The sequence below is a fragment of the Melozone crissalis genome, unplaced genomic scaffold (assembly GCF_028551555.1).
Source record: "Melozone crissalis strain CALT ecotype California unplaced genomic scaffold, PUWL_Pcris_2 ptg000012l_1, whole genome shotgun sequence".
Lineage (NCBI taxonomy): Eukaryota > Metazoa > Chordata > Aves > Passeriformes > Passerellidae > Melozone > Melozone crissalis.
In genome coordinates this window covers 16,439,898-16,467,810 of record NW_026535790.1, presented here as the reverse complement: position 1 = coordinate 16,467,810, position 27,913 = coordinate 16,439,898, and the positions used below count along the sequence as shown (strand labels likewise).

The 27,913-nt window shown below is 36.7% G+C and overlaps 1 protein-coding gene across 6 annotated transcripts; it reads right to left on the bottom strand.

The window, feature by feature from the left end:
* Positions 1-1,139: 1,139 nt before the first annotated feature.
* On the bottom strand, positions 1,140-27,913 carry PDPK1 (3-phosphoinositide dependent protein kinase 1). Of its 6 annotated transcripts, none has more exons than XM_054271289.1 (15): positions 27,869-27,905; positions 26,991-27,142; positions 16,844-17,116; positions 13,127-13,169; positions 12,799-12,936; positions 11,358-11,502; positions 8,947-9,044; positions 8,117-8,192; positions 6,582-6,650; positions 5,989-6,085; positions 4,505-4,678; positions 3,880-4,097; positions 3,041-3,098; positions 1,981-2,133; positions 1,140-1,397 (listed from the first exon to the last, which is right to left on the bottom strand). In XM_054271289.1, the coding sequence occupies exons 2-15, from the start codon at positions 26,991-26,993 to the stop codon at positions 1,290-1,292; spliced, it is 1,653 nt and encodes a 550-aa protein (XP_054127264.1). In that variant the 5' UTR covers positions 26,994-27,142; positions 27,869-27,905; the 3' UTR covers positions 1,140-1,289. The 6 variants fall into 6 exon arrangements, with proteins under 6 accessions (XP_054127264.1, XP_054127263.1, XP_054127262.1 ...); XM_054271288.1 differs by lacking the exon at positions 27,869-27,905 and adding an exon at positions 27,672-27,756; XM_054271287.1 differs by lacking the exon at positions 27,869-27,905 and adding an exon at positions 27,606-27,691.

The following is a 27,913-nucleotide window of genomic DNA, read 5'->3' as shown; positions in this document are numbered from 1 at the left end:
GTATTTCAATTCCTTACATTTTTCCAGAGTTCCTGAAGGTTTGGCCAAGGACCAAAAACAGAATTGACATCTCATTACACAATGAGACCAAAAAAAAGTCAAGTAATCAATTGTACAAAGTTTTCACATTTCCTTCTCTACCCAAGAAAACAGGTTGGCCCCACTAAAATGCACAACACATGCATACCCTGGAAAGAAAGCTTCCAGCCCTCATCTGCTGAAAAGGTGAAAAACTATCTACTATATCAATAGTAGCCTTTTTTCCCCCCCCATACTAACTAGTTTCTCTTTTAGTTAGCATTAGTTAAAAGCATGCTGGTAAGTTTATTGTCCCTTGATTAATCACACATATGACTTATATTAAAATTTAAACTTAATGTTTAAAAGGCTTCAGAAGCCAACATTTCAATTTTAGAAATTTCAGTGCTATGTTCAGCATTTTCTCTCTCAAAAGCTTTATCATTGGAGCCGGTCTGCCAGACAAACACATCTGATTCATTCACATAATTACTATAGTACCACACAAATCCTGCAACCAGAACTATGTTAGGAATTACACAAGGGTGCAACCAACCTGGCTATAAATGCCATATACCAATAAGCCGGGGGACTGTGAGGAAAGGAAGAGAAAACAAAGAGGTGGTACTTAGAAGAGGCATATAAAAGCTCCCTGATGAAACACAGTTTAATGATAATCTGAGAGTCACAGAAAACTCCAGCCCCATAAAATGCAAGGCTGGTACATGATTCGGCATGTGTGCGTGTGGATTGGTTTTAACTCATCTTAAGTGAAGCTGGTAATGCAAGGTCTATCCACTAGTCTGCAGCAGAAACAGAACTGAAGTGCACAAAAGCAAGATCTTCACAGCAATGATATGCAAGTGGAAGCCTCAATAGAAGCACAAAGAGCGAGCAAAGCAACCCTGAATTCCATTAGGTTTTTGCTTTTCTTCCTTTTTTTTTCTTCTTAAAAGAAAAAAAAACCCAAACCACTGCCCCCCCAAAAAAAACAAAAGAAAAAAACCCAAAAAACCACACAAACAAACAAAATAACAAAAAACCTCCCCCCCAAAAAAAAAACCCAAACAAAAGAAGAAAACCAAAAGCAAAAGGCAAAAAAAGACCAAAACAAAACAAAAACAAAACAAAAAAAAACCAAACCCAAGAACATTTCAGACGTATGCTTCCCCTTGAGATGGTAATAGGTGGGTTGAAAAGATTCCTCTGATCGGCTGCACACGGAGTTCTAGCAGCAAGTAGGGAAACTGGGAAATTTTGGATGAGCTTTCCTATTTTGCAGCATTCTGGTGGTATCTGTGCCGCCAAACTTCATGTATCTTTTTGCACCATTTATGAGCATTCCCACTTGGGTCCATCAGGTAATATGTCCTGTTTGGCTATAAGTGAACAACATTTTAATGATTACTCCAAACATAGTTTAACCAAAAAGCAGTAGTAATTCTGCACCAACCAATAAAATAATTACTCAGAATTATCTCGTTAACTTTCTGAAAGTTAAATTCAATTACAGCTATATAACATTATGCATTACTGATTAACCATTTTAAGCAGTCAACTGACAATATATTATACACCTCTCATGATTCACTACATACAAGAAGGGCTAAATGTTAAGTCATTAAGAAGGTGCTTCAAAGCCCAAAATCCACTTATGGCTAATTTAAACACTAATAATTAAAATACAGTTGTATTTTTGTGATAAACATGTATGTCAGAGTGAGATTTTGTGTGATTTTTTGTTTTGTTATTATTCAGTTTTGTTTGGGGGTGTGGATTTTGTGCTTTTTTTGTTGGTTGACGTTGTTGAGATTTTTGTTTAGTTTTGTTTTAAATTAGGACTATGAAATTTTGTATCAAAAAAAACCTATACTTTATTCAGAAAAATCTTTTTGATAACTTACAGAAATTGCCCAAGGACCTTAGAGCAATTTACAAAGAAAATTCAAAAAATAAACTTACCGTGTGAACAAAAAAGGTCTTAAAATTCTTGGCTTCTGGACGCAACTCTAAAGACCATGGAATTTCTCCTTTTAGAACTTTGTTGACAGGATCCACATAATACAGGTGGGGCCCTTCCGTAAGCAGCAATTGGCGCCGACGTGCAAACAATCCCTAACAAGAAAAGTAGAAGTAGCAATGCAAAAACAAACAAACAAATCCCAGCAAAATCCATGAGGGAATTAAAAATGTAAATTTACACATCTCTGAACTGAACAACACAGGCAGGATAAAACCAGCTCAGTGCTAGGATGGTATATTTGGGTTCAGGGGCTGTCTTTAATTTTACTTTACCTATTTGACCTCACTCCTTTTTTAGGGTGTTGCAGCGCATTATTCTACTACATGGCGAAACACAAGTACTATTTTAGGAAAGTATGTTCAAGTTCTAGCAAAACCTGAAACGCCAGGTGGCACAGAGTGAAGCAGAATCTATTTCTCAAAGAAATCAATAGTCATGATTTTGTAGAAAAGACTACGAAGAAGCAGGTATTAACTTAGATGAAAGAGAACCTTCTTTCCACTAAAGCTGATGCAGACTATCTGTAGTTGATTCTGTAAGCTGCTGAAATTAACACTTAAAGCTGTTCTAACATCACCTCTGCCTCTTTCAGGATAAAGGCACAAAGTCAGATCCAGGAAAAAAAGCACAGTTGAGAACAACACTGATAATTTTTTGGTTCAAACCACATTCAGATATGCACCAAGAAAGTGTTTATTAGATTATATCAGATTGGGAGGAGGAGGACAAGCAAATCTCATTTGCTGCAATCTCAAAATGAAAGCAACAATAGCAGATTTACTTCGGCTTTTCCAAGAAATCAAGAGCACATTACTAAATCAAGAAAAAAAAAAAAATCAATCTACTCACAAGAAAACACTGATTTTTTAGAAATAACTTGTTTATAGGTGACAAATTGTTTAAACAAGGAAGCTTAAAAACAAGCTGCTTATCTGTGCTGCAGCTGTGCAAAAATTTGATGGCTCAATCTTGTTACAGGAAATTAAGAAAAGCCCTTACCTTTCTTTTGTCCACTGGACCCATTTTTAGGATTAAGTTATTTTCTACAAACTGATGCCTTAGAAAAAGAAAAATAACTATTACTCCGGAAGTAATTCTCTCACAGAAACAGCTGTAATGATCAAGTAGTTTTTCATGTCACTCCCTAGCATGTCTTTTTCCATGAGAGTCCTGAACAACTTTAGTACGTGAGTTTTGGACTCTTCCTTAGCCCAGACCAGTGAGGTTTTTTTAAAATTTGACAGGGGGTAAACAAAATCAAAACCAAACAAAAAAACCAAAATCAAACAGAAGAACCTAAACCAAACAGAAACCAACAACCCAAACAAACCAACCAATCAAAAAAAAACCCCCTTAGCTCCCCCCCCCCCCCCCCCCCCCCGTTCCCACCAAGGAACAACAACAACAACCAAAATTCACACATGAGAGACTTCTCTAAAGAGTGAAAAGAAATGCTGTTCATAGTCTGGAGGCATTCTGGTTAGATATCCACAGAATATTATCATGCAAAAAATTCCAACAACTTATGGCATCTGTAAAAAAGGAGGAACCTCTTCTAGTTTAGGACTGTAGTGCGAAGACTCTGCAGCACTGGATAACATCATTCTGCCTATCTTATAAATACACTCTACATCATCTTCTAGACCTTGTAAATTTTAGAAATATAATATTAGGGTTTTGCTGCTATTGCTTTAAAAATAGAAGCCAAGAAAAATCTAGTTGCTAATTGTTTACTTGAAAATACTAAGATTGACAAATATTAATTTGAATCAAAATCACTTATTTTCCAGGATTCTTTATTGCTGTGCAAGTTATTTAGCTACATCCAAAGATCCTACCAAGGATTTCCACCAGCTTGTTTTGCCAGAAGTAACCTCTTTTCGTCTTCAGAAAACTGTAAATCCAGCTCAAAAGAATTGTTGTCAAGATCATGAATATACTGTTCAATATTTCCTCCTGATGTCTGTGGTGTACTTGTCTCTGCAGCAGACAGTGAATGGGAAGAGGCAGAACTAGAAACTTGCATGCAACCGAACTGACTCAGGAGATTGTCATACTAAAGGAGGAAAAAAAATGAAGTAATTAAATGTCTTTTATTAAAAAGTTTATTTTGCATTAATCTGTGGCTTTTAATTTAAGCATGCTTTAATTTATTTTGCTTTTGGGCCAAATCCCATCTTACTCCCTATAGATCAGCAGGATTCTATGCAAAAAAGTATGATTGATCAAAAGCAAGCCAGCCTTAAATACTCACTTTATCAGAAAACAAATGCTGATTTAAGTAAAAATTTAACCAGCAACATTTATTACATTCTTAATAATTAAAATATAACTAATTCATAGTTTCAGTAAAAATATTTATATTAGTATTTATATTATTTCTTTATATTGGTATTCAATATTTATGCTATAATGGAAGTCTCAGGCAGCATCAGAGCTGAATACAGCAGCAGACAAACATACATTTCCATAACAGTCTTCATCATCCTCTGACATAGCAGGTAAATATGCTGTAAGTTTAGGGGGTGTCTGAAGATGTAGGTTCTCCCACACAATGGATTCAAAGAAGGGGTGAGCCTTAAGAGGTCCATATCCTCCCATTTCTTCACAACCTAATCGGTTGGTAGCATCTAGAACCTAAGCAAATTAAAATTAAGTTAAGCTGCATAAAATAATGAGAAAGGGCAAGCATTATTCACATTTGCAAAGCACCACATGAAAATGCAAAACCAGTCTGTCACCCTGCCCTAACCATACATACCTATACTATAAGGAGGTTGTTTATAATAAAAGATGTTATTTGTCACTATATCTTGTCAACAACATTATGTATTAGATCATCTCACAGATCTAAGGATAGGAGCACTTCTTTAAGTTGACACAATTTTTTGGTTTTGCTCCTTTGTAAAGACTGAAACAAACATACAGAGAAGGCCTGATGAAGCACACTTCCTTTTAAGTTTAGTCCACCATCACATTCTAGTGATGCAAGAAGCTGTGGAAACTACAGGTGGTGTTAAACATCAGCCTCTCAAGGACCTCAAAATGACACACTTCTCAGGATACAACTAGGTTAATACAACCTGGACTTCACCATTCAGGAGATGCTGGCTTGGCCATAGAAGCGGATTTGGACACGGGAATGCACTAATAGGCCTTTTAGGTTGTATTTATCATCATCCACAAAGGTTAGAGTTTCCTCCCCATTCCCTGCTAATATGATAGACTGTTGAACTGAAAAAAGCTTATAACACCTAAAATGTTCTCTGCATATTCACTTGAGTGTCATGACTATAATCTCACTGATGGAACAGAACTACTTTTTCTTCCTACTAGTCAAACCTTCACAGGCATAGTAATTCTTAGACTGATACTATTGAGACATGTTAAGTGCATATTAAAATGCAAGGCAACTGGATTTATATTGTAATGAATATATCTGCCTGTGACGTACAGGATGCTGTTTTTAACTAAATGATCCCTTAGACAACTCAAAACCAATTAATCTGAGAACTATGTAAGCCTAAGTATTTGAATCTTAATTTCTGTTTGTAATGCACAGTATCTAGAATTGTTTGCTTCCATTTCACAGAAAGACATTCCTTGTCCTTCTAACAATTCTTGTTAGAATTCAGATTTAAAAAAAAATCAAAGTGCTGTTTAATAACAGATATTGATTTTCAAGAGAGTCCCCTACACAGTCAATAATACTCACAGATGTTCGTATTATAAGATTTGCAAGAGTGCACAGAAACTTTCAGAAAAGAGAACTACATAAGCTGAATGCTTTCCAATGTCATCAAACCATTTAATGACAAATCAATTTCAGTGATACCTTTTGGTTGAAGAAGTTAGGCATTTAGCTACTTGGTCAGTTATTTAAAAAAAAAAAAAAAATCAATCAAAACGAGCATAGCACATTCAAGAAGAAAAGCACAAATATTTACCAACAGCTTTTCCACAAGGTCTTTTGCCTTGGGAAAAAATTTCTCTGGGAAGTCATATTCCAACTTTATTATCTTCTGGAATATAAGATATTCATTTCTGCAGAAGAGAAAAATATTAACTCTTGTTATTGGTTCTCCATGGTTCTTTCACCTTAACCTGAATAAACCAGACAAATATTAAACAAAAAATCTACAAGTTAAGTTACGTTCCTGTGAATCTTCCAAGGGTGAAGGGGTACTATGATCCTGTAAGCACCAAATACTTGAGAAATAACAACAAAAGCTCAAATGACTCAACAGAGAGTGTTGAGGATATGCCTTATAAACCTCTTCACGTACAGTTATATAGTTACCATCATGGCACAAATTACACGTGAAATTCTAGGATAGCTTAAAGGAATCTCTCCGTCAGGAGCTCTAGTTATAACTGTCTAAGCAACTTCATTGCACCAAAAAGGACAAATAAAAGCAGCATGACATTAATACCAGCTCTGCATTATGAAAAATACTTCAGAACTGCTAGTACAGTAAAAATCCAATCAGAGGCAATATATTTATGATCCACATGTAAATAATTAGCTCAGATCTCTTACCCAGCTCTAAATGGAGGCAATCCAGCTACAAGTTGATATATTATGCATCCCAGAGCCCAGAGGTCAGAGCTTCAAAGCAAAGAGGAAAAAACACAGAACCTTTTTTGTAAAAGAAATCTTTAATATGAAATCTAAAAGAAAAATTCTTAACTTTTTGCTACTTAAAACACAGCATGAACCCAGTGGACAAACTTGCTTTGTATATTTTCCACATTATTTTTACTTAAGCCCTTGACAGAAGAATAGGCTAGTAACACAACTTAGAAGAAGAAACTGTAGAGTAATAGTCTCACAAAAACTGACTCCAAGCACAAGTGGAAGACAGGTGAATTTTCAGTCCAAATAATGGGTAACTAATGACTTTGAAAAGAATATTGATTATCCACATGATGATTCAAGGATGCATCCAACTTCATTCAATATATGCCCCTTCAGATTCAAAATACTTTCCTCTTAATATTTGATTTTAAAAAAGAGAATATATTACAGTTTTTTATCTTTTTTACTTAAAGCTTTTCTTAAGACACAAACAGAAAGACAGGCTATAATGATACGGAAAAGCTATGTTCTAGTGTGGTAGGCAAAAGAAAGTTATGCTTTAGTGTGTTGGCCTGAAAGAACACTTTTAACTTACTTTACCTCAAGGTAAGCTACCCATAGATTTGATTAAAGCTTCAAAACCCTCATGGAAGACTAAAATACTTAAAACTACTCAAACTAAGAGTTTTCTGTACAGGTGAAGCATTATGCAACTTCTAAAAGGAGATGATATTCTAATTAAATCTTTCCATTGCCAAAACAGTCAAAAGCTCTTCACTAAAAGAAGATGTGAAAAGTCTGATAGTATCTCTATCAGAAAGAAATGCTAGCACAAATTACTACACCTATTCACCTAAATGATCCTTTTAACTTCTGATTTGTCAGCGACTAGCTTACTCTTCCATCATTGTAGTAAAATAGATATACACATTCAGTAGGATACCATCAACAAACAATTTTAATGAGTTCAGAAATTTCTGAAGGGCATCACTCATACCAGGCAGACAGATAAGCTTTAAAATGTTGCAAATCCTAAGTGCAGTTTAGGAAACATAACTGCAAGTTGATCTAAATACAAGTCAAAGAAAGCTGCAGCCTTCTCCTTAACGGAACAGCATGTGACATTCTGTTGTTCCTACAGCAGGAAATACCATATTTGAGCAATCTTATATAAAATGGAATAAAAATAATTATATTACTTGGATAACAGATTTGTCTGATTTATTTATGGGTGAGAAATCCAACTTCACCTTACACACCTCCTTCTCAAAAACACCTAATCCTGTTAGTAGAACCCAAAAAAGTAGATAAACTAAGGAAGCTAGCCCTCAGACAAGAAGCAATACTTAATAAGAAAAAAATTTTCAAGCTCTGTTAAAATATTCAAGCATCTTGTTTCTTTAAAATACTAAGCTGTCTTGCTTGATTTATCCACTCCTCCCCATTTGACCGTTTCCTGATAGAGTCAGTAAAGTTCTGGAATATAGAGCCCTCACCTTTTACAGGCAGATTTCTCTGTCAGCAGTTCTGGAGAAACATACTGTGCTGTCCCTACAAATGAGTTTGCCCGCGCTGTTAAGGAAAGAAATAAGCAAACATATACTTATGCATAAGCCAATACTCCCCTTCCTCCCCTGTCGCCACCCAGTTTAAAAAAAAAAACAAACCCAAAAGGCAATCCACTGTAAGTTACATAATGCTGCAAAGAACCCATGAGAATTTAACTTCTTTAACTATACACAAAACCTGCTTGGAAGAAACAAATCAATCTCAGGGATACCTGTTTGGTTCAAGAAGCTAGGCATTTAGGTACCTAGTTATAAAATCTACCAACACAAGTTTGCTGCAGTTAAGAAAAAAAAGTCAATTGAATTCAGTTCAGCCTAGTGCTTTTTTCAAGCATTGTTTGCAGGATCTATTTACAGGCTATTAGTTACAACTGCAGACACATTAATTCTACTACCTTCATATTTGCGCAATTCTTTCAACCACTGGAGTTAAACACATAAGCAGAGTTAAAACATACTGTATCAGGTGAGCCATGGTACCTATTTGTTTGCATTCTTGTCTTGTAAATGAAAACTAAGCAACCTGAGTAGTTCAACTTCCCAGTCTATTTGGTAATCTAGCTGGTATTCCACTACACCAAACACTAACTCCTCTGATATAATCTACATAGTGACAGTCAAAACTGTTTCAAGGTCCTTTAGTGATTTAGGTGAGGTAATGCCATCGGAAGGTTACAATCTGGTAAATAAAACACATGTACATTTTCAAAGGATGACTTGATATAATTACTGGTGTCACATAATGAATAATGGCAAACCTTGTCTGCTATCTGCAGATAATACTTTTGCTGTTCCAAAGTCTGTTATTTGAATGTGCATATCTTCATTTAATAAGATGTTCTCTGGCTTAAGGTCCCTGGAAAAGACAGATTTTTATATTCAAACAGCATACAAATTAAAGTTGAAAAACTGTCTAGTGACTGAGGTACATAATGCTATAACAAATGATGCAAACATTCTATAAACATTGTTACAACAGCTTCTCTAACATGTAGCTGTCAACCTGCAGACAGATTTTGTTAAATCCATTAACATTTTTTTTAAACATCACGTAAATAATAATCTCAAAACTATGCTGCTGTGCATGTCACACATTCAAAAATTTCAAAAACAAAACAAATCCCAACAAAAACCCCACCTCACAAAAACACACACTAAACCCCAAGCCCATTCACTCCAAAGCCTTAATTTAAATAACATCTGACAGACTGATATGGCATTAAGATTTTCTACATCTGTTTCCTCACTGCAAAACTCCAGTTAGTCAAACACTGGCAAACCCAGCCCCAACTAAATGTCCTGACCAGGTAAGGTAGATCACCTCCACGCATAATCTGCATTTCAAATGCATGCCTACTATTTGCATAGGCATAGCCTCTGATTCCGAATAAAACCAGACTTCACAGCATCACAAACACAATAGATAGCAGTACAGAGTTAGATGTCAAGAACTGCATTAGAAACAACTTAAGAGCATTCAGTTACACTGATATGATATGCCTTTGCATCAAGTTTCCTTAGCTCATACAAAAAAACCCTACATACTTCCCTCCTAAGCCGAATCTTTGAATGCTCATAAAGAAATCTAGGAGCATGGGAGTTGTTTTGTTTGACTGGTAAGAAAAAGCTAGTAAAAACTGAAAGCTGTTTCTGTCAATCACTGTGCAGCACTATTTTCTTCAGATTAAAGTCCCCTACTATGGAAAAGTATGAGTTGTACAATTTAAAGTCTGAAAACTAACACAGAGAGCAACAAGCCATAAAAATCCTGTTGATTTTCCTGTGCCTGTCCTATAAGAGAGGTAGAAAGTACATAAATGGAATGGATTCCTTAACAGTTTTGTGTAGAGCTTTTTTAAGACATGTATGTATGTAGATATATTGTACTCTATACATGCTTCATATATACTGTTTATATAATATATCCTTTACCTACATTAATACTGGATTATGGATCTATGGCTATATATATAAATACATAGAGATATTTGTAATAAATTTTCCAGGGTAGCCTGACATCTTAAAGTGGTTCTATGTCATGTCCTATTTCTTCAGGCAGTAAAAAATCCCAAGAGTTTTCAAGCATTCCTAGAGCTGTGTCCTCATCAACTTCATACTAAGTTCTCCAATTGCACAGTTTTCCTGGTTTTTTTTGACCTCCTCATAGGGTCCTTCATATAAAAACAAGTATAACGCAGCTCTTCTCCAACAGGAGGTTTCCAATATAGGGTTAGTAACACTGACAATCATGCCACATTCATTTTATAAGCATCCTCTCAGCCTAAACACATGAACTATAAAAGCAAAGGGAAACTAGAAGTTCCTGAACTTTTCCCCTGCCCCTGTAGAAAGTATTGTGCTTTCAGTATGCTCCACATCCATCCCTCTTAGATTCAAATTATTTCACAAAAACTTCTATTTAAAAGGAAAAAACTGTTTTTGTAATAACTGAAAGAAATAATGCTATCAGAATTATAACCAGTCAGTTTTTTTGCCAACTAGCATCTAGTGTCCCATGACAACTGCTTGGTAACCTAAACACAATAAATTTCTTACCCAAAAAGAAGTTCTGCAGGTCAGATGTCTAGCACTTAAAGCTTTAGTTAATAAACATGAATGACAAATCATTACCATCCAAACAATATATTACATCAAGAACAACTTCGTAAGTACTTCTCAAAACTTCACTAATTTCACCACTTACCTAATTATTGTGCAGCTTTGTGGAAATTGTTTACTCAGTGAAAACTGATATAGATTAATTTTCTTGATTATATAGTACACATTAAGCCACAGACAAAAAGAATTCTAGTTACTTTTGCAACATAACAGCACAGGAAAAAAAGTAGTTAAACAAAAAGTCAGTTTCTGGTTTTCAGGCCAACCAAAGAAGCTTAAAAGACAAACTTTTGGTAATGTTAATTCAAGGCCAGAAGGTTTTCTTACTTTTTCCTGCTCCAACAGTTGGTATAACAGCGGTTGGCTCTCCTCCTCAAGTTTGCTATGCTTAACTACTGATGTTAACTGTGCTAGGGCTGATCAAACGCAATTTGTGCTCTTTAGCTTTCCACAAAAATCCAACTTTGCTTTTAGTTTCACAAAGAACATTTTTAGGAAAAAACCCACCTCTTACACGATCAACTGCATGTCTGTCTCAACTCTGTATTACCTGTGAATGATTCCTTTGCCATGCAAATACTCCAGGGCTGATACAATTTCAGCAGTATAAAATCTTGTACAGGTCTCATCAAATGAGCCAATTTTGCGTATATACTTCAGCAACTCTCCGTTTTTGGCATAGCTAAGTCCAAAATCTGAATGTAACTTAGTTAAGGGTTTATCTCTAAGCCACTCCAAAACAAAAATCCCCACAATCTTATTCCAAAGAGAAGAATACTACTAAAAATACATGAACAACAGGGAAGAAGGTGGTTAATTTGAAACTTTACAAGTAGCAAGCCCAAGCAATATCTTAAATATATCATCAACCAAGGACATGGGTCCAAATTTCTTAGCAAAGCAAAAACTACATAAAGGGTTAACTTCGTAGTTTTTCCAGAGAATTATCTGGATAATTCATTCAAATTACATACATAATTGTCCTCAGAGTTATTTACAGTAGTAACTGATAGAAGTTAAAAATTGTCCCATCACCTGGAAAGTACCAGAGCAAGTGTTTACATAAATAATACAAAAGAATTACAAATAATACAAAAGAAGCCCTGTGAGCTCATACTGTATGATATATAGGGCCTGCCAGCACTATTAGCAGCCTTTGGGAAAACCAGAAAACTACTTACTGACCCCAGAAATAGACTGATCTATACCTTTATGCTTGGCACAGCCAATTCCAAGCAGGAGGTTTAAGAGGAAGTTCACATAATTAACATCTTCTTAAAAAACAAAAACAACCCAAAAAAAAACCCCCCCAAAAAAAAAACCCCAAAAAAAACCCCAAAAAAACCCAAAAAAAAACCCCCCAAAAAAACCCACCAAACAAACAAAAAAACCAAAACAAAACAACAAACAAACAAAAAAAAACCCAAAAAACCAAAGCCAACTGCCAAACAATGAGCTTTCAGGATGAAACTGCACTTCGTAAATTACTGCTAGAGAGAGCTGGGAAAACAGCAGCCCAGAGGAAATATAGCTGGCTACCCCTATTTTAAATGCAGGAATTACTGTGTTTTACTAAAGATAGATAGATGGATATACGTACACACATATATACATCAGGAATAAAACACTTCTGAAACACTTCCCATACATCCCACCTCCCGCCCCCAACCCAATTTAGAATTTTAAAATTCTTTTTAAACTTGGATTGTTACAAGTCACCTTTCAACATTTACCACATGGACAATTTGTTTAATTGCTTCCCCCTGTCTCACAGGACACTTACTCTTCTCTCTGAGAGGACCCACTCATTCCATGTGCTTAATTTCTGTTAAAAGTGTGACTACAAAAATTGCATCACATACATCAGGATACTTTAAATACCTTCAGTTACCTCCATCATTTCCATTAGACCACTTTTTAAGGAATCAAAACTGGGCATTGTTATTAGTCTTAAGAAAGTGTTACAGCAAGTTTTAATATGCAAAGGATACATAGTTTTTCATCATCCTGAAAGGTGAAGTAGAGTTTCACAAAAAAAGGGTGATCCAGACGGGACATTACATCTCTCTCTCGTGTCACATACGGTACCTTGTTTTCTTTTATGATATGACGTTTTTCTAGAATTTTAACTTAATGAAAAAAAGAGAAAGTGAAAATGCAAGAGGTACAAGTAAATTAAGCCCATCTTGTTTTGGAGTTTTTTGGTTACATTTAATTAACATGAAACCACTAATTCTGTTCCTTCAACAGGTATTTCATAACTGGACTACACTGACACTTTATTTTCAAAAAGTTGATGTTAAAGGAGTCAATACTTACTGGCATATTCTCTAGAACTTGCCAATTCTCGAGCCAAGACAACCTGTTGTCAGAGGAAAGAAAACATATTGTTACTGGCCACTAAACACAGGCATTAACATTGTTCTTCCAGTAGATATTTGGAACACAGCAAAATATTTAAGCATGTATTCAATATTATGCTGGCTTCAGCAAGACTTCTGCAGAAATTCAATTCAGCTGATCAATGTTTGTTTTGCCAAAAGACTTACACATGTAAGAGTGTAAATACCGCATATTTTTTTCACAGAAGAATTCTGAGGATTGTAATGTAAGTCAAAGTAAACTGCCAAATTTTCTTAAAGAGGGAAACAAAAAGCAACAAGTACACTGAGGAATACTTACAAAAATAATTGTCATAGCACTTTGCTGAATACAGATGGCAAAGATTGAAAGATAAATTTTATCCAATGAGCAAAAGTAAGAAGTGAGACAGAACTTTCAATTATTTACAGTTTGTTAAGAAAAAGAAATAAAAGGAACAGAAGATTTCCAATTAGTAGAAGCAAAGGATGAAATTTCAGGCAAACAGGTTTACATTTTTAAAGAGAAATGCTTTTGGAGGAACACCAGGCTCATTTTCAAGACAGAACTCTATAAAAGGCAATTTTAGAGACAATCTGAAAAGTCTTCTTGCACGAATGCAACCAATAACCTTGTAACAATAGATGAGTACAGTTCTTTGTTTTTCGCATTTTAAGTTTATACCCATTTCAACATCTTGCTAAAATCTCAACTTCACACTATCTTTTTTAATCACTGCACTGGACTTGCTTCTAATCCCTTACAAAATCAGTTACAACAGAGTACTCCAAAATATTACTACACACACTTGATGCTAAATGTTAGGTATTTAGGAAATCTAAATAAGGCATTTTTTCAGATGAAAGAGGTGCATGCAGTTGCACTCTTTAGTACTAGAAAATTGTTCAGCAGTAACAGGCAGCTTTAACTTTCTTTAAAATTTCATCTCCTAAAACCACATTGACATTTACAGTATTTCATCAATGAAAATTTGTATTAGAAATGTTACAAACAACCAGTCTCTTAACATCTGCCTCTCCGCATAAGGAATTTTTGAGATCCTTCTGTGTATACACCTAACACTAGATAAGATGCGCAGCTGAATGAGAATGTTTTTAACTTTTCTGATTTTCATAACTAGGTTTCATCAACCATATCTACCACAAAAGCTTCTGAAAGCAGGTCAGTTTAAAAGGCAGTTATCAAATAAAACTCCACATACACAGAGACCATACTCAGATGGCAGAAGGTATCAGCTAACACAGATGAAAATATATCTTGGCAAATTAAGCTAAAGACTGACTCTCTTCCAGTCCTGCACTGTATCCAACTTTTTACCATTGTATTTCACAGGTATTACCTACATACACTGACATTAAAACAGCTGTGTTCTAAGTACATGAGCACTTACCTGATAGTAGGACTACTTTGGTACCCTCAAGCTCCTTCCTCACCCATCAGATCTGAGTATACCATATATCTTAATTTCCCCTTAACTAATAATCCAGAAAACCACAGTAGATATGCACAAAAAAAAAAGAAACAGAAAACAGCTCGGAGGTACATATTAATACAATGTCTCTTATCAGGGGCCTGAATCTTATCCACCCTATGGTAAGAAGTAATATCAATAAGGAATGTAAATTCTATTGAAAGAAATTAGACATTAACTGGATAGCTTAAAAAAAAAAAGCCATAAAATGAACAGAAAAACAAAAGCATGCACAGAACATGTAAACACATAAGTTGCAAATTCAGACAACAGCAAGGCAAGAAATGTAGTTAAACATCTCAAATCAAAGGAAGGGGAGAGGAAGGGGACATAGATAGAGCAGAGAACCCTTAGAGGCTACAAAGCAAAAGTAACTGCCAACATACCTGGCATACATCATGACCATGCCCCACTCTAAACTTAAACAAATACTTCAGGCTGCTAGAGATTAAATCTGCATTTAAGAACTGGTTTTGGTCAGACAATCACACTTCCTTAGAGCTCCTGTTTTTAAGAAATGCCTCATTTATAGGTGAAGACAAAACCAAGGTGGAATATATATGTACCCACATATTGAAGGAGGTGAGCTACACAACATGCCTCCTCAATCATGAGAATTACAATTTTTCCACCAATAAAAGATATTATTCTGAAAGAAGCCTGAAGCTGTCTACAAACCAAGTAGATTCTCATTAATTTAAAAGAGCAGAATAACAAGTAGAAGGCCCTGCATTTGTGTGTTTGTTTATATCAGGCATGGGTCCAAGAAGTTGCAGCTGCAGAATACAATCCCACAAAGTTGGAGAGTCCTCTGAAGAAAAACCCTGAAGCCACATCATATATATCTCTGTTGAATTTAAAATGCAGTCCTGGCATTAAGTAAGAGCTTGTGGCAGCATAACAGAAGTCCAAGAAAATAGAATACATTCATTATGACCTTGAAGAAAATATTTTTTTAATCTGAAGCTGTCATTGGATATATGGTAATATGAGGGCACCTATTTTTTGAGATAAACACTTTTTAGGTTAAAATATTGGTGAGGATCTTGGGGAGTACAGTCAGATCTCTGAGTCTACAACTGTGTTTAATATGAAAAAATCATATGCTTTTTAATAAGATGTTTTGATGACAACATAAAGATACACACCCCACAGATCAAATGCTCTGAAGTTGATACATCAGAGGGCTGTGCTGCCATCCAGGGAGACAGGCAGCAGAGTGCTGGACAAAGTTTATTCAGAGTCTGGGCTAAGCCCTATGAATTTCTTTACCTACATGGAACATGGCATTAACTTTCAGAGACCAAAAGCAGAAATGAACAGTGTACTACTGAAGTGAAGTGTCCTGGTACACCCAAACCACAACAACTCTCTTGGATGCTTTAGGGAAACCTGTAAATTATGCAAACTACATGTCCGAGCACAAATTACTTTTGACAAGTACTAGAGGCCTGCATCCTAAACACTGCAGTAGGCTGTACTGGAAGAACCAGAAAACCCTAACATTTAGAGACCTACAACCAAAAACCGTACACAACAAGTATCATATGAAAAAGATACAGAAATATTATTGTCTTACAACTGGTAAAGTACCAAACCATCAAATGAAAGTATTAAATGCTTCATGGATTCACGAAGGTAATACTTATGTAACTCATTTTTGTGCAATGCTGTGGATGTGAGATACAAACCATTCAAGGCTACTGAACACAAACATACTGACTGTGACTCACTAAATCCTCAAGGACTAGGGGCTGAGCAAGAATAGTGGAGAAGTATCAGTGTTCTTTCTTTTGAAAGCATCTGGCAGTACCTCCTGCCACTGACCGGACATCACATAGTTTTTTACCACAAGCTCCTAGATCAGTTCCAATCCTTTATATCGAATTTTTTACATAACCTATTATGGCTATCACAATTACATAGAAAGCAATGTTGATTAAACATCCAAGCATCAAGTCATTAGGATACAACAGGACTTTTGATCAATTTAAGTGGAGCTTAAAAAAAAAAAATCACCACCCATATTTAGGACGACACTTAATTTTAACAGTCAAGCTTAAATCCACTAAGCCTTCAAGCTGTTCTCTCCACATTTCAATCTCATCAATCTTACACAACAAATTTACAAATTTTCAAGTTTATCTAAGATATCTGTCACTTCTTATAAAAAGTAAAGTTACCGTTGAAAAAGATCCTTCACCAAGAATTTTCCCAAATTTGAAGTCATCAGGTCGTTTCTTTCGAGGCTGTGGAGGCTGCTGTACTGTATGTTGCTGCAAGGAGTTTGAATTAGATCTTGATTCGGGTTCTGTGCCCTCCATGTTAGATGCCTGTCTGCTGCTGCCACAAGCGGAAATGACAGGTGGAGTGCTGGAATCTGCTTGGTTCCTCACCATTGAAGGAGATGAACAGGAGCATAACACCACGCTTGACTGGATTGGAACAGCATCATACTGAAAAGAGAAAATTAAACTATTATTCCCATACCTGACATAATTACCATGCACAACTGTACTTAATTTCCATACAAAGTTCATAAAAATTCTTCTTTGAAAGGGTTATCATTAAAAAACTCTTTAGGAGGGAATAAAAGTATTTATGTTGGAAATGGCAACAATTTGATAAATAACTCTTTTTAGGTCATGCTGTCATATAGCCATAGGTCAAACATCTGAACACTTTAATTCAAGAATGCTTTTTTTAAACTCAAAAAAATGCTGCTAACACCAAGTTATCAAATTTCATGGCATCTTCTCCTATGAATAACATGACCTTAAATTTCTAGTCATACAATAAACACCTGTATGTACCAGTAACATTAGTTCAGAGATCCAAGTTACAATGAACTCTAAACAAACACATGAAAAGTTTAATGGAGACAAAGGACGTATTTTTAATTTTTTTCTTAGAATTTCACTTTAGTGCACATTGGGGAAGGACATAACACAAAAAGGCAGATCAGGTGGAGGTTTTAATAATCAGCAACACCTAAAACTTTTTTTGAAGAATGCTCTGGTTCATGACCTTTTAAAACAAGGGAGATTGCACTACTTAAATTCTACATACGGCCACATAAAGACAATCCAATTGCAAAACAAAAAGAACAGATATAGCCCAGAATACAAGATGACACACTCCTAAAACTGATTAATGTATTATACAAAGCAAATTGTCATTTGGTACCCTTTTATCAATTTTCCCTAAGTAAGATCAAGGAACCTGGTGAAGCTGCTTTCTGCCCCTTTTGGTAATACACCACAATTAGTCTGTCAGGGACTGCTTCTGATGTTCTACTTGAAACTGGGCAGAAAACACAAACAAATAGGAGAGCTCTGCTAAACGACCACTAACAAAACAAAACAAAAAATTGTGTGTAAACATACAAGAGTAAATATTTAAGAAAGTTAACACCATTTTATCTAACATACATCCAGCAGAATGAAACTATGACTAAATGAAAATCATGGAATCTCAAAACAGATGTATTGTACAACCATGTTAGAGAGTCTGTAACATACACCATGTTACAAAATTAAAAATTACTTCTCACGAAAAGAATTTTTTTACGTCATGAATTTCAATTTGAAACAGTTTTCTGCATTTTAGTCAGAAACCACCTTGGAAGGGAGTTGGACTGGCACTCACTTATGCACATGGTCTTAAGGAACCTAGCTCCCAAAGAAGTGATTCCTCACTTGGCTGTGCTCTGTGCAGTAGAGAAAAGCTGCCTTTATTTACTGCTAAAACTGATATTATTATTATGCACATACATATTAAAGTGTATGTGCTGTAGGTCACAGTTCCTTTTATGCCTTATATGCATATATTTTACCTGACATCTTCTGCAGACTAACTATTGTCCCCAGAATTTTCATATCCCAGATGAATCACTTCTCCTTCAGACAGCTACTCACACAGCAGCCGTGTCTAAAGATACACACTAGCTAGAATTAAAAACAGATTGTACCCTTTCCCATCAAGACTGCAGCAAGACTGACACAAGCATAAGTGCTCAGCAACTGGAGTGACACCAGTATAAAAACCATCCCATTAAATGAAATACAGTAAATAAAACACACATACAGACTAAATATTGGGATCCAAATTATAAACTGGCACCAGTCACAAATGAGGTTTTACAGGTAAATAAAGCAGTAGCATTGCAGGGGGGGGGGGTGGTGGTCGCGTGGTCTGATTAGATTCTGCAGCTAGCAAGATCACCTTGAAAAAGCAAACAAGCAAGAAAAAAATCCACCACAAAAGCATCAGAGCACAGTGAGAAGGGGGGGAAAAGGTGCTGGATGCAGTGTGTTTCATTACGCAGTAGTTGAAAACTAAGACACAATGAATATCAAGTATAGAAAAATCCTGAGGGAAGAGACAGGAGTAATGGACTTTGTAGGAAAAGAAGGTTATTTTTGGCCAGGGTATAACATCAATTAGTCCCCTGACTTTCTCAAAGAAAAGTCAAGATTAGGAACAAGGAGGACAGAGGAACATGCAATAGATTTAAAAGGATCAGTTACCTAAGAAATGACAGAACTATGTAACTAGGTCTGCACCTCAATGTTTATTGAAAAAGGTGATTCCTACACTCGCCCTTTCACACTCCATGTATTCTTTAGTATTTTGTCCTGTGTTATTTACCTTCTAAGTTTTATTTTGAAAGGCTCCAAAAAACATGTCTGCAGAAACCATATATGCCTCTATATATAGGTTTTCATTTATGCCTAAGACAGAATACAGGCCAGTTTATCTGATGTAACCCTGTACCTTACTCTTTTGTAAAAATCAGACTTAAGATCATTCTTCTGCCAGATGCAGACATTTTTTAGTGAGATACAAAGTCAGTAACTGAAATTTAAAATGTTCTAAACTGCATCTGCAATTCTCAGAAGCTTGAAGATGCTCTCCTTCTAGCAATTATCAACATTTCTCAGCTGGCAGTCAATGAAAGCACAGATCCTCACATGGTAACAACAGACTGACCTATTGCATGTCATGTATCACCATAGACCATACTGACAAAATTACTAGATAAGTGGTTATCTCTTTAAAAACTAGTCTTTAACCGTTTCCCAAACCCTTAAGGGTTCTCCATTTCACTGACTTTCATATAGAAGTAGTTTCATTCTTAGTGCAACATACTTGATTTTGAAAATCTTCCAGGGAAGAAAATAACAAATCTGCTGAATATATGTGGCACTATAGATCAACAGTCATTTCAAAATCTATATCAAGTAGTTTTCACTAAATAACTAGAAACAGGATTCCTTCTACTTATACGTGAAGTAAGTACTAATACTGTTCTTTTCCTCACTTGCCTGCAAATAGTCAGAGTAAACTTTAGTAAACTGGAATCAATGCAAAAAACCCACTAGATAGGATCATGTTTTTCCTTCCTTCCCCACCATCCAAAAGGATTCATACCTTTTCCCTCTGCAATTCATCATTTTGACAACTGCACAATCACTAGAACTATTGATGTATTTATATGCAAACACATACCACACTTCTCTAAAGCAACTACAACCACAACTGCATATCCACTAGCTTTATCCCACCACAAAAACTGCAACACTATTTTCCTGAGACCATTCTAACAACACTGACAGCAGCAAAAAATATTTTTATTAGATTAGAGACTGAGCTTCTAATAAAACTTCCAAACTAACTAAAACTTCCAATATCCTCTACGTCTGTACTAAGTGACAGGATGTTGTACACTGTTGAACACTGAAGATGACCGAGAACATCTTTGCTATTGCTGAAATTCTACTAGCAAGATCTATTACAAAGAAAATCAGTATGAACAGGATGCTGACCTCTCAGCTGTCTGATAACACCGAGTCCGACTGCTGACTATTACAGAATCTCAAGCTGCATTAAGACATAGGACAGACATGATCGTAAAACCTCTTAATCTAACTACTTATAAAGCTAATTTTTTGGAAGCAAACCTTGGTAACGGAAAGTATTTTTTTACACAAAGCAACATGACCTTTAAACCTCAACTGGTACATTTGTTTTGATTATAAATAATGGTAATGAGACTCTAAGCTAGAAGACTGGCACAACCCAAGATTCTGCTAAAGGCAGTTTAAGTTAGACAGGTTTGGTCTGAGCTGTTTTGTAAACAGTCTTGACCTTGTCATATAAACCAGAAGTTCTGAAAGTGAAATTTACTTTGTATTGCTTACAATTTCAACATTGACAACCTAGAGTTTTAAAGTGAAAAAACTAAAAGCTAAGCAGTTATATTTAATATATTCTTTTCAAGGCACACTAGTGTTTCAGAGGGTTGACAAAGATGCACCAACTGCATGTGACACACATCTCATATCTGAAAAAAAGCATCAGAAGGGATAAAGGGATAATTACTAGATATTACACACAGCTTTTCCACTGGCCTCCTCCCCTCTCATATCCCACAATTAAAATGTTAACCTTCTGTAGGTTCCCCAGTACCTAGTTGTGACAGTCTCCAGTTCAAAGGTTACTGTGTAACACAGTCACACAGTCCAGCATATTCCAAAAGAAAAAGCAACTGATCAGGTCAGATACTTAGATGGGCCTGAATATATGCCTTCAAACTATGCCTCATAGTACCTAAAATGAGACTGCAGGCAAAAGCAGTGTAGTTCAGGTACAAGAAACTGAAGATACAAACCCACTGATTCAGAGTAACAAAATCCAACTAAAGGCCTCACATTTCAGTGCAGAGAGCACAGTACAGTTTGCACCAATAAATACCAATCCCATATAGGAGCTATTTGCAGAAGTGTAATGATTATTGTGTGATCCCTATCAATATTTAACACCAGTTTTCCTTTCATAAAGTCTGTTGCTGCACCAGAGCGAAGGACCCTCAATGAAGAAAACCCAGAGCAATAATGGATAGTGTGCTTTCATAAATTGCAGTAAACATCAGTTCTCAGACCTTATATGCTCATGTCTATTTATGCTCTGGATGTCTGTCTAAAAATGGATTGTCAGACTTTCTGCTAAGTGACCAACAGCATCCTCTTTATCTTAACCAATTGTACATGTATCTGTATAGAGAGAAACAATGTACTGACTAATGAAACTCCATTGCATGCCAGTCCCTCTTTACATACACTTTGAATATGCTTAGAAGTTTGTCAGATAATCTCAAGAATTCAACAGCACACCTATCTGCCAACATTATTATTGCCTTTAGGCAATTAAAATACTAGCCTAAAGAGAAAAAAACGGTCATTAGAAAAGGTCACTAGATGCTATCAGCCTATTTACTGTAACATAAAATCAAGCATGTAATGAACGAGACAAAACTCACAGTAAGCCAAGTCTCAGAAGTACTTTGAGTGCATCACACAGCTCCTTAACTGTTCACCCACTTAACAGGTTAACTTTGACACCAAAATACATACAGACATATTAAAACATCACAGTAATTTAAAGACATGTACTCTGCTCACAATTTCAGCTTGACAGAAGTTCAGCATGACTTCTGAGAGCAAACATGCCTCCCAAAAAAAACCAAAAAAGACAGGACACACTTTTCTTTAGAGTTCTTTGAAGACAATAGTAAGTCAAACTGCAGCAAACAAACTCCACTCCATGTATTAGTTATTTGTAGATATTTAAAAAGCATTAACACCAAACATTCATCTTGTGATCTCATGTAACAGTGGTTTGCATTTATGTTACATAGAGCTGCATCAGCACTCTTTCAAGCCTCATCATCAAATGGCAAAGATTGCTGTAGTGAATTTAAAATTTAGCACATAAGCCAACAAACTGACCCTTTAACACCACATAACTTGAAGAAACTGGCAGTCAGCAAAACAGTCTGAAGTCATACAATTTGTCAAAATCTATACTTTGATCAAGGTTCATAAATGGTTACCAACTACTATATTTAAACGAACATATTAAAATCTCATAGTTCAATTATAAAACCTATTTTGACACAAATTCATTTTGCAAGAGAATTGGAAGTCATATCTATCTATGGTAAAGTTTTTTGATCTCAGAAGTTGCCACATGAAAAAAATGTTGTTTAAAGACCATTTTTATGAATTAACCACGCAAACTTCAAAAGCATTTGGCTCCATAAAAGGAGTGGGTTTTTGTTGTTCTTGTCCAGACAGACTGCAATACCAACTGATTAAAGAAGTCTAGGCTCTAACCCACCAAAACAACTATGCTCACCCTCAGGCCCAGTGTCATTTGAAATCTCTCTAATGCTGAAAGGTAAGCACTCATTGAAGTACTGCATAAAACTGTTTCCCTCAAAAATATCTTAACAAAATATCTTGATAGAAATAACCATAATTTAAAAGACAATAAAAGAGCTTTAAAAAAACATGTCCTGGTAATACATTTCTAGATTAAAGACTGTACAAATTAATGGAAGGAAAGCTTCAAGCCTTCCCCTATTCAAACTTACTATTTTACCTAAAATGGCTTGTACCTCTGCAGTAGTGGTAAACAGAAGTACTGTTCGTCTACGGTCATTTCTTGCTTTGCGCAGTAAATCCATAACACAGTTCATCCATAAGTGATTAATGAGGATATCAGCTTCATATTATATTAGCAAAAATATAGCCAAGAGGCTCAATGCTTTGGAAGCACAGAGAACACCTCTACATTCTTAGATTGTTTTGGCCTTTAGGGAATAAAGGTATTTTATCCACAAGATCATTTTTGCTTCTAGAGAAATTAATTTTTCACATACCAAGCAATGCTGATCCAAAATTTTAGTTTATGCAAATGCCCTTCTCTAAATTTGACCACTTTACATACAGTGGTATTTCTTGCCACTGACTTCCAAGATTTTAATTCAAAAATAGGTAGGGATTAAAGCTAATGAAAAGATTTATAAGAACCTGCATATCAGCCAGTTACCCTCTAACCTCCTCTACTGCTAAGCAAAGCATTAAGTTCCAATCATCTTCAGAGACAGACTATTTAAGCCCTCCTTCCACTACCTAGTACTTCAAAACAAATCAGAAACAGGAAACCACACAAATCTCCAAGAACCTAAAGTCAGCCTAGGGCCCAAACAGCTATAATGTAAACAAACCACTGAGAATTAATTTAACATAAACAGATCTAGGCTAGCTCACAGGAAAACAAAAGCTGTCTGTGATCGCAATAGTCTGGATCCCAGAATACACCACCAGCTACCTCACAAGGCACACTGATAATCAGGTGCTGCATGGCATAGATGGGGGCTCAGCCTAGCAAACACAATAGGGGTTTCCTATGCCAGGCTCCTTGTGAGCAGCTACAGGAGGAAAAGAGAACAGCTTGGCGTGAAGAACAGAGAAGCAGACACACCAAGGAGGCAGTATACAGATGGAGTGTATGTACGAAGGATTCATGGCACAGTCAAGAAATGTAAATTCCTGCAGGATTACTAAAGAACAAAACATTGAATTTAGTATTTTTTCAGAAGAATGCTCTAAACCAGTTAATCCTTGCAATTTTTCACCATAAAGAATAATAAAATATTTGCAAGTGAAGTATTTACAGCTTGTCTTTTAAAGCAGAAATCAATTCTCAAGTTCAATATTTAGCCACACAGCAAATCACTTATTTCCTACAGCAATTTTGAGTAGAATTCATATGGTGTGAAAAATAAGGTTCTAGACCAAATAGCTAGCTTTGCATACTTTGTTTCCAGTCCTTTCAGGTGCTTTAGACTACAGTAAGTTTCTAAAAGCTTACCTGCAAATAAGATGTCAGAAAGGGAAGTGGGAAGGGAGGAAAATCTGCTTATTCCTCTTTTTTCCTTCCTTATTATATATACATAATCTAACCTGGCCACTTGCAAAGAAAGTTTTTTCCATCTGAAATACCAGAAATAATTCCTTGGCATCATACATATTCTTTGGAAAGGTCCAATATGAGGAATTTGAAAAACGATTTTATCTTTCAAACATAGTGTTTTCTAAATTAAGGTCACTCGCATATTTTCTGAATGCCATAAACGTGCTAGTCCTACACCAATCTGTATAGCTTTTCTGACAAATACATATAAAAAAATACAAGTTTACTGTTAAAAAACAGGTATTACTAAAATATTTCAAATACTCAGACCAAATTTATTTTTATTACTTTGCCAGCTGACTACATTTGTCAGTCTAACAAAGTGATTGTGCCCCTGGTTTCATGCCTTCTGTACAAAAATTCCTGCAAGCACCTCAATAGTCAGCATCCCTTTCCATGATTTTCTGATAATGCTGCCTCCTAACTGGAGCCTGAGCCTGCAGGGTATCTTACAACATCCAGCTACAGTAATCTACCTGTAGAGTTTCAAGAGCTAAATTAAACTTTACTCCTGGCACTGTAATAGATCAATAACCTAAAGAAAAATTTGTTAAAAAAAAAAAAAGCCTACCCATATGGTAGAACCATTGTTTAGTAGAACATCCCTATTATACTCAGATTATTCTGTGGATCATATCCTTTCCACTAGCTCTAAGAACGTATAATGTTAGAAATATGAATGCATATAAAACTGTTCCTCTTAAAACTTCTGATTTTTCCACCTTTAAGCACCTTTTTAACATCCTTGTCTTCTACTATTTTCTATTCTTGCAGCCTGCTTTGGTAAGCAATTTGATGTCTAGAACATTTACTAAAAACCTATCCCAGTTAAAAGCATATACATGACTGATAAAGACTAGTCATGGCTTTATGATGAAAAGAAGGAGAAGAGAAGAGAACACTAAATAGACAGGCTTGAAGGGTTATTCCTACGTATGTATCAGGAAGTTTTACATGTACAAATAACTACAAACAGAACTCTTAATATAGTGTAATCTAATTCTCAACATAGATGCAAAACTTACTCTATGTAAGCTCTGCAGGCCCAGTTCTTTGAAAAGTGTAGTTCATCTTAGTTCCACTGGGGGAACAAAAGGAAGGTAGCAATTTCGTTCAGCCAGGTCCATGACTACACTATAAGCTTTATGAGGTCGGAAACACTGGTAGAATCTAATAACTGCTCGTGCAGCTGAACAGCCCAGTGAAGAGGTTGCTGCAGATGAAGATGTAAATTATCATACTTCCAGACTTCTCATTATGAGAGGAAGGGCACTTCTTGGTTTGAAACCCAATATACTCACAATAAGATTAACAGCAAATAACTAACATCACATTGGAATCCGCAACTAAAGCCTAAAATACTTTCCTTCTTAGAAGTACAACTCCCTCCTTATGTCACATCTTCAGAAAATAATGGAACATTTTAGGAATTGTCTGTGCATACAAAAATACAGAAAACTGTTTTGGCAGAGAATTGCTAGAATGTTCCTTTCAAAGCTGTGCTCTATTCACACCTCCCCTCCCTAATCCCTCTTATGCATTTACAATTCAGTCATCACAGAACTCATTATGTCACTAACTCCATCACATAAACATTAACAGTAACTTGCTCAGTCTCAGAAATACTGGATTTCCCATATTTGATCTCATCTTAATTACAAAAAGGTTAGTTGAATTGGGCCACTTGTATCTGGTACTGCCTGTCAGTACACTCACCTGACCAGGAAAATATTAAATAGAATGGAAGAGAAAGAATTAAAAAGAATTATCCTGACAAAATATCCTGATTTTCACCTAAATAGGAAGCAGTTGCATTCTTAATTTTTCCCCTCTCTGCATGTTTTTCTTATGGGCAAGGACTTAAATTGTATATAGAAAAGGAACAGAAATGCGAGCATTTTTGAGAAAAAAAAAACCAAAAAGATGGGCAATAAGCAAGAGCAGAAACACAAAGGGAAGCATACTCTCTGTTTAAGAGTCCAAGTAAACAGAAGTCATCTCTGATGCTCAGAAGCAGTTTTATAGAGCAGTATCAACTAGCAAGAAAGCAAAACAAATTCCTTTAATAATCAAAAACTGGTTTATCTCATACTCCTTAATGTAGCATTTATGTGTTCTGAAGAGTTATTCCCACAGTACTTCTCATCTTCATCAATAAATATGATTTTGTGTAATACCCTAATGAAAAAAATGACTGAGCATGAAGAGGAGAGCACACTAAAACAGCATGTCAAGAATCAACACTGCTGTGCTATTCTCCACAGAAAACCCTCCTTAGCCAATTCCAACTGATGAAAAGGTTTTTAGTGTTGCAGAATGAACCTTGGCAATTTGCAACTGACAGAACACAAGACCCAAAAGCGCAGCAGCATGCACACGAGGATAAGGAACATATCACTGCCAGGTAGTTTTGTCAACACGAGTGAAAGCTGGTGATTATTTTTCTTTTCAAGAGGGAATGTCTATGCTAGCTGAACTGTATAACTTAAAACACAAAAGAAAATTTACCATTACAACGTCTGTATACTAGTTACAACTCCATCTTCTAGATTTGCCACCGCACACAAACCGAGTTTACGCTGTCAGACTAACGTAAACAACTGCGTTTGAAACGGCGTCCTACTGTGACCCTCGCGATCTTCCTCACGCGTTTGTTCCTACTACAAAAGAAATCGATTACAGAGTGACAGGTAACTCCCACAAGGCAACAACACCTGTTCTCCCGTCGGGAGACGGCCCGGCATAGCCACGCCAACGCCCCGTACCGGAACCGAAAACGGAGGTCCGCGAGAGGCCGCAGTGCGGCCCCTTCACCATCGGCCTCACCTCCTCCAGCAAACGAGCCGCGCTCGGGGAAGAACGGAGACCCGCGGCGACTCAGGAGTGGGGGGCGGAAGAATGACCGCGAGCAGCAGAGACAAGACTGGCCCCACGGGCGGCAGCGCCCGCTCACCCGCCCTGTTGCAGCGGGCGCAGGAGGCGGGGCCGTTCGTGAAAGCCCACCGCGACCCCGCCGCCGCCAGAGCGCTGGGCACGGGCGGCCACCTCTCACGGGCCGGCCCTCACGCCCGAGCCTACTTATTCCCCCAGCACCCCGCGGGCCGCAGCCCCGGGCAGACTCACCAGGGGGCTGCCGGTGCTGGCCAGGGCCCGCCTGGCCCGCGGGCCGTTCCCCGCGCTCGGACTCACCAGGGGGCTGCCGGTGCTGGCCATGGCCCGCCCGGACCGGGCCTCTCCTCACCCGTTCCGTGCTAGGCGCTCGGCCCAACCTGAGCCAATGGGGCGCCCGCGTCCCCCGCCCCTGACGTCACCACAACAATCCCCCCGCCGTAGGTGGGTCTTCCGCGCACTGTGCTCGCTCATTGGTGGCGGTAACTGTTACTCACACTCGGGCCAGGCCACAGCGTCCCCCGGCAGCCTCAGCGCCCGAG

Excerpts from the sequence above, each read along its gene's own strand:
- PDPK1 (XM_054271285.1), bottom strand. The coding sequence starts at position 27,695 with ATGGCCAGCACCGGCAGCCCCCTGGTGAGTCCGAGCGCGGGGAACGGC. Across the intron at positions 6,651-8,116 it reads GAGAAATCTGCCTGTAAAAG|CTCTGACCTCTGGGCTCTGG; the intron begins GTGAGGGCTCTA and ends TTTGCTTTGAAG. Across the intron at positions 4,679-5,988 it reads ACCTTGTGGAAAAGCTGTTG|GTTCTAGATGCTACCAACCG; the intron begins GTAAATATTTGT and ends TAATTTGCTTAG.